This window comes from Halyomorpha halys, unplaced genomic scaffold (assembly GCF_000696795.3).
Source record: "Halyomorpha halys isolate HHAL.00 unplaced genomic scaffold, Hhal_1.1 Scaffold1257.1, whole genome shotgun sequence".
Classification (NCBI taxonomy): domain Eukaryota; kingdom Metazoa; phylum Arthropoda; class Insecta; order Hemiptera; family Pentatomidae; genus Halyomorpha; species Halyomorpha halys.
In genome coordinates, this window is record NW_027116740.1 from 418,792 (window position 1) to 429,335 (window position 10,544).

General features: G+C 27.3%; 1 protein-coding gene across 1 annotated transcript in view; it reads right to left on the reverse strand.

Moving 5' to 3' along the window:
* The window catches only part of LOC106689007 (ABC transporter G family member 20), a 79,148-nt gene continuing 68,604 nt past the window's right edge, over nt 1–10,544 (reverse strand). The window contains exons 3-16 of the mRNA XM_014433743.3: nt 10,167–10,299; nt 9,824–9,978; nt 9,604–9,711; nt 9,415–9,508; nt 9,186–9,335; nt 7,155–7,285; nt 6,862–7,078; nt 6,560–6,746; nt 6,366–6,481; nt 5,651–5,721; nt 4,164–4,252; nt 3,006–3,182; nt 2,777–2,863; nt 1–1,248 (exon numbers count right to left, since the gene is read on the reverse strand). Coding sequence (XP_014289229.1) covers nt 1,022–1,248; nt 2,777–2,863; nt 3,006–3,182; nt 4,164–4,252; nt 5,651–5,721; nt 6,366–6,481; nt 6,560–6,746; nt 6,862–7,078; nt 7,155–7,285; nt 9,186–9,335; nt 9,415–9,508; nt 9,604–9,711; nt 9,824–9,978; nt 10,167–10,299 — 1,942 coding nt within the window. The 3' untranslated portion in view covers nt 1–1,021. The remainder of the gene's footprint in view (nt 1,249–2,776; nt 2,864–3,005; nt 3,183–4,163; nt 4,253–5,650; nt 5,722–6,365; nt 6,482–6,559; nt 6,747–6,861; nt 7,079–7,154; nt 7,286–9,185; nt 9,336–9,414; nt 9,509–9,603; nt 9,712–9,823; nt 9,979–10,166; nt 10,300–10,544) is intronic.

The window sequence follows — 10,544 nt, forward strand, 5'->3', positions numbered from 1 at the left end:
ATTATACATACATTATTAATTGTGTAACAACATACATACATACAGTGACCCTGCATAATATGCATCGATAAATATATATATGCATAAATATAAATCACAAAAAAATTGTCCCAATAAATCACAGAATCAGTGTAAGTTATCACACTATATTTACAAAAGGAATAGTAAAAACATGATTACTTTATTTTAAGAAGTATTAAACATACTACAAATAATTTATATTTGAAGGAAGTATTAAACAATTTTTAAAATTAGCATAAAATTACTTTAAATATTTTATTGCCAGAGTGATATTTATATGATCTTATCATCAAACAAAAACATATTCTTCATAATAATTCTTAAAAAAATTTATTACATCATTGGTCCAAGTTTTTGTTTGATTATCAAGAAGAAATAATAGGTATCAATTTCATAACAACCAAGAAGGATTTTACTTTCAGTAGATGTCAGTAATGATTTTTTTTAAGGATTAAATATCGTCATTATAAAAATATAACTTGAAAATACAAGATGTCAATATCTGCCAACACATTAAATGTAAGAGATTGTTTAAGAACACACTTAGCCCAAAATCCCATCCAATCATATAAACATTTAATTTCTATTGAACTTCAAAATATTAGCACTTTATTAGGTCCAATACTTCCTTCTTATTTTTATTTTCTAAATTATGGTACTGAACTTAGTGAATAATGAGCAATCATTTTACAAATCCAAATGTCCATTCTATATTACAGTGAGTTGTACAATGCAAGGAACTGTTAAGAAATCAAAAACATTCTATTAAGCATAACAATATTTTTCATTTTGAGTCAGGATAATTTTTATAAGAATAGTCATGATCTAAAAAAATGTACAAAGTCATTTATCTTGAACAGACAAAATAAAATCATATTACTGGCTATGTACAATAGAAGGTACAATGTTCAAAATGAAAAAAAAATATTTTGTTTAGGATCATGAGAATTATATTTTATAGCTTTTATAGTACATATACATATTTTTTGTTGCAATAGTCTTATTTTGCTCTTAGTCCTTTCCTAGCTTTTATCACTAGTCTTGTCATGATACAAAAGAAGAGTATCCACATTGATGATGAAATAAAACCTTTGTATACTGCAGGATGTTCAATTCCCCAACCACGTGCAGTTAATGCACGCATTGCTTCTGTTGGCAAAGATGTTGGAAGCAACCAACCAATTGATTTCAAAAGAGTATGCATTCCTTCTTGTGGCCATAGCATTCCTAAAGCAGAAAATACAAACATACAAATTATAAAATTTAAATGAAGCATTCATTCCAGGCTATAACAAAGTGATCTTAAGTTATAACAAGTAATGTTGAGCTTAAAACAAAATTATTATCTTATTATTAAAGAAATGTCCATTTTGAATAGAACAGTCTTTCCTTCTTTTTAAAGATTTTATAGAAATTTAAATGAAAAGTTAAGTTCTAAATTGAGTATACTAATACTAAAAAATACTTTTTTACTTAATAGCATAACATGAAATTTTATGTATGTGGTATATGTTATATTATTTTTTTTATTTTTTTTTTTTTTTGGCTTAAACATTGAGGTAGTATGAGGAATAGAATCATTGTACACCTCAATAGTTGCTTTAATCTATTTTATAATTACAGATATAGATGTTAGATCTAAATCCATTTCAATTTCCTTCTGGCATTGGTTGCTAGTAGATATCTGCCCATCTAATAGTTTCTGAATTATTCGATAAAATAAATTTATAGAATGTTTTTTATTAGAAAAAAAACTGTTTATAGGTTTTTTAAAACTGTATTTCAGGAACTACTAGACGTTATGATGTCTATTAATACTCGAATTAATTATTAATTAATCCTATCATCATTAATCATTAATCCTATTTGTAGGAATAGCAATTTCCATGATATTTACCAAATTAAATTCATACAATGTTGATTTCTTGTTATTTGGAAAAAAATTTTAATTAAAAAAAAAATATATATATATATTGGGAATTATTCAATTCATTAGTGCTCAAAGTTTAGAAAATTTATGCTACTATAAAAATGGTAGATGGTTTTAAAGATTTGGACCACTGAGTGAAAAATGAGTGAAGGTTTTAGCCTTTTCAATTTTTCCGCAACCATTTTGTTATTTCTTCTTATTTTTTTCAGAATTATCTTTTTGAGCATGAAGTTTTATGTAAAATGGTGTTTTTTAAATTTTAAATCCTTAATAGCATCTTAGAAAACAAAATTAATTTTTTCTTCTTTATTTTTATTCTGAAATCAATTTTGTATAGATTCATTTTTATAGAAAGGTCTCCTCTGGCTAATTTATAATTATACATATTTTTAAAAATTAAATTTGCCACCAATTATTGTAACAGAGCGGATTTAAGGATTATAAACAACAAGAACATTATTTTTACTTTAACAATAAAAAATAAGACAAAAGATTATTAAAACCAAGCTGTGAATATACTTAATTTTTCAATCTTGGAAGATTTCATAGAATCTATATTCGCATTTACTCAATTTTTATTTTTCACATTAAAACAAGAGTTTCTTTTCACAATTAATTATAAGTAATTTTTTTTAAATAATTGATTTCAGAGGGAGACTGGAGCCAGTTACAAGTCTTTTTTATAATAATGAATATATAATGATGTATTTAGAGAACAAAATCATTTGATAAGTTATCGCTGTCTAATTTTTCAAATTGCAATGAATTCTTTATGCCTGTGAAATATTATAATTTTCAACTTCAGTAGAATATAAAATACGTTACCACTCATGGAGCACAAGGGGAAAAAGCTGCCAATTCCCATAAAAGATGCTGTATTCATTGTATCAGATACAACAGAAATAAGGAACCCTAAAAACAAATTATTTTACTTTAATGTAGTATATGCTTTTTTAAAATGGAAAATGAATTCAATTTTCAATGATTATATTATAAATGACAATATTTTTCATATGTTTAATAAATAAAGTAGAAATAAATCTATTTAGCTTACCGAAACACATTCCACTCAACCCTTGTAGTATCAGTAAATTTGATGTCCAGAAAAAATTACCCACAAAGGGACTGTCAAATACTTGATACATGATAATCATCATTAGAACTCCTTGTATACATAACACAACAAACTGAATAACAGAATGTGCCATTACAACTTCAAGAGCTGTAATACCTATAAAAAAAATAAAACAAGTTACATAAATTAAATATATTTTGTTTGACATTTTAAGGTATTAAGTTAATTCCTCAAATATCATGCAGAGAAATAAGTTGATTTCTAATTCATTGAAACTACAAACAACAGTTGCAATAAAAATAATATATAGATATAAATGGTTAAATCAAGAAGATGATGTTCCGAGTTGCATTCACAAATTGCAATCTGTTTAAACTCCTCAAATTTTTTAAGCAGCTCTGATGACTTTAAAATGGGCTAAAACATTGACTCTTAATAAATTGTTTATAATATTTTTTAATTGATATTTGTGTGATCACAAACTGAACTTCTTCTTTACATAAGAAATGTGTGTGTGTGTGTGTGTGTTATATAACAGAAATACTTCATAAACATTGGTTTTATTAGTTGTTTTTTTTTTTACAATTAGTGCAGAAAACAGTTTATCTCATTAAATATACCTGAAGTTTAACTTTTATACGCCTGTTTGAAATTGTGGTTTTTGTGAATGGAAGGATAGTAACTTTTTTTTTTACAAAGCCTCATATAATTTTTTACATCTTACATAGTTACAATTAAAAAAAATTTAAAATTTGTACCGCTACAACCCATGAAGGGGTCAGGGGTACAAAGTCAGTACTTTGTAAGGAAGTACTGTTACTAGACCAACGGTTGTGCAAGGAGGTTATTTGGTCAGAATCACGCTTGACTGCCAGATTTTTACCCAATAAGGGTACCCAATTTATGAGGCTGGGTAGACTTAGTTACAATAGTGGGTAAAATATGGCGTATAGAGCAATATATTGCTTTATATTTAGTTGAAGAAGATACCCATAGAAAAATAATTGTATACAATTTATTTTTGATACTTAATACTTATTTATATAATATGAAACATGTTCAATTCATGATTATTTTGAAAGTAATCATGAAAACTATATATGGATTATTCTTATAATTAGTAGTTGATTGAAGTACCTGCAACCATGCATCTTTCCAATATTCCAGCCATTTTCTCATACAGAAGAACACCAACAGTAAACATTAGTGGCAAATAAAACATGAAACTAAAAAAAAAAAAATGAAATATATAAAACTAATTAAAAAATGTCCAATTTTTTCTAAAAAAATATTTAGTACTACATTTAAAATATTATCACTACTACATTTTTAGCTTAAGAACAAATTCTTTAAACATAAGAAATAAATATGTTTCATTTACTTAAAACATTCTAAAATAAATACATTAGGCTTAATTTTTTTTCAGATTGGCAAACAAATTAAACCTAATGGGATTAATTCATTTGATCAGAGGAAAATTCCAAATTGCCTTGGTCAAACTTCCAATCCCTGTCTGAAAACCTTCTCTCCCTGACAACTGTCGAAACTACTATCCGCAAGATCAGTTAGCACAATCCTCAAACCAAAGCTTCCATCTATCCTTACCAATCAGCTCAGAGCTAATTAAATTAAATTAGGGATTCATTTATTATTAAACCAAAAAACTTTACACCGTCACTTTATCCAGTGCAATCATATCACTTCAATTATATTTAGTTGGTGTAGGTTTTGTAAACCCTAACTTTTAAATTTCTGGGCGTATTGAATGAGCTAAGTAATTTTGCCAAAAAACATAAATATTTTTCCATCTTTATCTTTAACTTTATTTTCTCTTGATTTTTTTTTCTAATAATCTTATATCCCCCAAAATATTTAAATTTGTCTACCTCCTATATCTAATCTATATGATCAATATTGTTGCTGATTCTGCTGATAAACATATATTTCTTCTGATCCAAATTTATTTTGAAACCTAGTTTTACATTGACTTTATCAACGTAGTTATGTTTTTTTTACTAGTTTTGCCGTCTTCACTTAACACTATCCAATTTATCAACATACCCAAGGAAGGATTTATTACTATCCAAGTTTGAAATTATCGTTATTAATATACAAAATCTTTCTAATAGTATATCCTTGTTTAGAATTAAATTAATGAACCTCTAACTTCTGAGAATAATAATTACTGATTTGAACTTTTTAAAATTTTTGTTGCACATTGGTTATGCACACATAACTTCTTTAGCATTAAAAATTCAATACCCTGATATTAACAAATACAAGATTCACTATTATTTCCCATATTAAAAATATTGCCAAAGTTTTTCTTTAACTTTCCCACAATGTCATCTGGATTTGCTATTAACGTTTTTTAACTAGTCCCAAAAATTTACATGATCTTTTATTCACCTTTTATGTCTCTTATATTATTTTCACTTCTATTAATTTCTAGTCCTATAATTTTGTTCTTAAGAAACTCTTTTTTTTTTCTTGAGAGGAAATCTGACATTACATTCTTTAAGACTCAGAAGTTGGCAACACTGCTTTGCAATAATGTATTTTTTTCATTTAAGTATAATACACTTTAAAGATCATAAATTTTCATAATTTATTATGGTACTTACACAACAATTACAGCTGGAGATGCAAAGTGAATAAAACTAGGATTCCTGGAGCCATAGACTGGATCTTCAATCTGCATTAAATAAGACAACAGAAATAACTAACCTAGTCTTACATTAAAACATATTTATTTAAGCATATTTATTTCTGCATCTAAAGATTTTTTCGATATAAACTAAAAAACATTCTTCTGAAATCAGAAATTTTCAAATATAAAATAGAACTTAAACTTTTAATAGGTGATGTATTTTAGCCAAGACTTTAAATTAATAATAGTTGTTGTTGACTAAATATACATAGACTATAATGCATTATTAATGATATTGCAATAGATAATGACAAATTAAATTTATTATGAAAAACTGAATGATGAATATTATCGCTTCTTATCGTTAATTATGTTTATCATTAGCATTTCTGAATCATCCAATATTATTGTTTTGTTATATACGATTATAAATTATAAAAAAAATCATTGAAATATTAAGATTTAAAATAAAAAAATCGGATGGTTATCACATAAAATTGGTAGATTTTTTACAGTAATATTTAACTGGAAGCCTTATAATATCCAATCACTATTACAATAATGTTAAATCTCAGATTAACTAATTTTTAATGGTAAAATTCTCATGTATTTTCAAGAATTCTAATAATTTTTTTAAATTATTCTTTGTAAATAACTAATGACAGGAAATGAGGGTATCACAAACTTACCCTAACAGGAATATTGGCAACTTGAGGAGGCCAACCACAGTCTCTGAAGAGATCTTCCAAGAAGTCAACGAAACCACTAATAATATCTTCCTTCAGCATGTTGCCGATGTACTGATCTGGAAAAGAATAGATCATAAGCTACCAGCATCAAACAAATGTATTCATATAGCAAGCAAACTTAAACTGATACATACTTGACATGTCCATCCAAACATTTAACTGACTGAGTTCGATCGTCAAGTTGCTAACATCAGTAATATCCGTTGTTAAATTTATTCTTTCAGTCAAGGCACTAGTATAGTTTGGGGAGAAATAAACAAGGGCCCAAGTTTTATGTTTAGTAACAGCTAGTTTTCCAGCACTGAGGCCATCATATTCAACCTGAAAAACAATTTTTAAAAATGGAAAAAAACAAAAACATACTCATAGCCAAATATACAATAATAATTTCCTAAACATATTTGTTTCAGAGTTGTCCTTAAGTCTATAAACTCACCAAATCCAGTGTCCTGTTCCGAAGCTTATCAATATATCTACAACTGAGTGGATAATCCAAGTTGCAACCACCTGAGGGGAACATGCTACATTCTTGCAGACCATTTGGTAACTCATCATCAACGACAGCTATCTTCAAACCCTCTGGATCATGCCCGATTGCCAAATTATAGAATGTACACTGAACTAAAGGTAAGCCCAATAAAAATATCATCATTCTGAAATTTAAAAAAAATCAATATATGTTCTTTCTCAACCATAAGATTGTTCTGAGACAAATGGAAAGAGCCTTACGCTTTGTTTCTCCACATGAAAAACCAGTTCTTTATAAGTTGAGCCATGAATCTTGACCACAAAAACCATCCTTCACCTTTCAGATGAGGTTTAGGCTTTTCTGTTGTGTCTTCTGGATAGTTGGTCACTACCTGAAAATATAAAATGATATAATGTATTATCTGGCAGTATTAGAAAATGAAAAACAAATTCCTTTATTTTCTATTACAATTAGCCCTTTTAAGAAAAATTTTGGATGTACTATGGCTAAGGAATATTTTTAAAGAAACTAATTTTGTATTATCACTAGCTCCTGGGATTTTATTTGGGTTATACATGATTGTTTGACACGTATGACCAAGTTTATGTGAATAACATCCAAAAACAAAAGGAACTAATGACCAAAAAAAATGAAGATGTCAGTTTGATGACCTATAATTCATAGCATGAAGCTTAATAGCCTAAAGCCTTCCTCAATAATTGGCCCAACTAAAACAAAAAAAAATTTCAATTACGTTTGTAGTTCCTGAAATTAGTGTGTTCAATTCTTCAGCTTTAAAATTATTTATTAATGTATAATCATATTATATATTGTTTTTCTTTCTTTTATTTTCTTTTTTTAATGATTTTCACTTAAGTCATATTTACTGTAACCTAGATTTTGAATGGTCTCCTTCACAGTTATTCTATCCAAGGCTCATTCCTTTTAAACCACTTCCCACCAAAGATTCCTTCTTTATGATGTAAAGAAGGAATCTTTGGTGGGAATTACCAACAGGAATAGCCCCTCCCTATTCCTAGTGAGCATCCAGGCAAACATATCCCATTATTGTTGACACCGCCTTCAGCGGACCCGGCAACCATTCTTATAATGCCATCCCGGCAAAACAAGAAGATGAAATAGCCGGTATATGTATATATATATTTGTAAATGCCTTCTTCTTTGCTCCAGGAGGTAAGAAAAAAAAAAAAGAAAAAAATATTCCTTCTTTTCCTTATCCAAAACTTTTCTTGGTCTACTTTATCTTCATCTATTTGTCTTGACAGTCTTCCTTAGACTTTTTTTTTATAAATGATCATTTTATTTTAGGCATTACTTCTCATTTTTATTCAATATAATGTCTTATAACAGGAAATTAATTTTTTTTTCCAAAAGAACAAAAAAAATATACTTTAATTAGAAATATAAAGGAACATAATTAAATTGGTTATTTTAGAAATGACACATGTGTCGTTTGTAAAAATAAAAATATTTTAAGAAAATATTTCTGAAATAACCGATTAAATTAAATAGCAATAAAAGGAGTTTTAATGTTTTCATTTTAATTGAATAACCCATCTATGTGAATTATAATTGTCTTCTGATCTTATTAAAATAAAATTAGAGTTCTATGAAAGAAGAAGGCGTGTTTAAAAAAAAAAATTGAAAATATTTAGAACTGAAATTGAAAATGAGTAGTGTTTAACAGTAAATCCACTCTCTTGAATTATAAAAGGAATATTTGCTATCAAAATCTGGATTTTTTTAAAAATAAGCATTCATTGTAATCATTCATATTTGAATGCAAGATTTGTGGTACATGCATGTCTGATACACAGAAATAAGACAATTTTTAAGTTATGAAAGTTAGAACATATGTCAAATTATTTTTATCAGTGTTACTTAAATTATAATGCTTTGTATTTTATTGTAGATAAGAATTTTTTTAAAAATACTTATACAAATCTAAGAAGTAATATAAAATTAAATGTATCCTTCTAACATGAAAAAATCTTGACTTCATCGTCTCCCTTTAAAATATTTTAATGAGGAAATGTGAATGCAAAGCAGAAACCACATTGACGACAATAGTTTTGCCTATAATTTATTCATTAAGTCTCAGAGATTTGATTACGAAAATAAAGTAATAGTACTTTTAATTGCCTGAATATTTATGCTAAAACATTATAATTTTTTTCACCTCAAAATGAAATTATATTTAAATTTGTCTACATATTCATCAGTAATGTTGTTATATCACTAATTTTCTGAAAATATTTTAATTATGTTACATTTTCTTCTTCTTCTCCTTCATTATAAGCATTATGCTGCTTATGGCTCAGCTGTAGGAAAGCTTGTTCCAAATTATCGCAGTTGTGCGAAGCCATTAATTGTTGTGGTTCTTCTTCACAGAGTAAAACACCACCTCTCATAAGTCCAACCTAGCACATTAAGATTAGTCAACCAGTAGTCAATATATTGGTATTTTCATATTCTATCTTGTTCAGAAATAATACTCACAACATGGGCTTGCCTTGCCTCTTCGATATAATGGGTGGTAATGATTATTGTCTTCTTCCCTAGGGCAGCCAGTTTCAACAGATGTTCCCATATGCTGAAATAAACGTTAGCATCATAGTTCAAGTTTGAACTAAAAATTAACAAACTAGTATAAGTTTGTAAAAGAAATTATGTACGGTCTTAGTGCACCTTTGACTGAGCAATGGATCTAAACCAACTGTAGGTTCATCCAAGATAAGGAGTTGCGGGTCATGAATCAACGCTACTGCAAATGACACTCTCCTTTGCTGCCCACCACTAAAAAAAATGATCATAATAGAATTCCCATCAGTATCAATTTTACAGTATATAAACATTTTTTATTTTATTATAAAATAAGAAAACGATATATGGTTATGTTTAATGTTACCTGAGTTTTTCGACTAAAGTTTTTTCAGAAGGTAGGTCCAGCAGTTTGACTAGTTGTTCTGTCCTGTCCTCTATTTGTGAGTAAGTCATCCCAAATAGCCGTCCATAATAAAGAAATGTTTCTTCAATGCTTAATACTGTATAGAGAGCAATGTCCTGTTATAATACATAATTATATTAGTTATTAAAAAAATCCAAAGTCTTGAACTTAACTAAATTTAAAAAAATTAAACAAGGGACATGTTCTATTTGTAACTGTTTAATAAAATAAAAAGAGGTTCCATGTTTATATAAAATTAAAAATTATAAGAACAATTTTTAGATGTATAAGGCATTAGTCATACTTGTGGCATGTAACCAATGTCCGCTTTATATTTAGCTTTAGTGGATATGGTCCCAGCATCAATTTCAACCCTTCCAACAATGCAGTTAAGTAAAGTTGTCTTTCCACAACCACTTGGTCCAAGTAAACCATAGCTGAAAATAAAAAATATATATAAATTATTCTAAACTTAATTGCATTTAAGTTAATTTTGGAACTTCCAATTATGATTAGTTTATGAACTTAAATGTTAATATATATTTAAATATTAAATAGAGATATCAAGCTTATATAGTTTTTCAGAATTATATTTCTGTAAGATATTCGATAGAATTATAATTGATAACTGAATAATAATTGAGCTCACATAAACATGGGTAACCAAGCAACTATCTATATA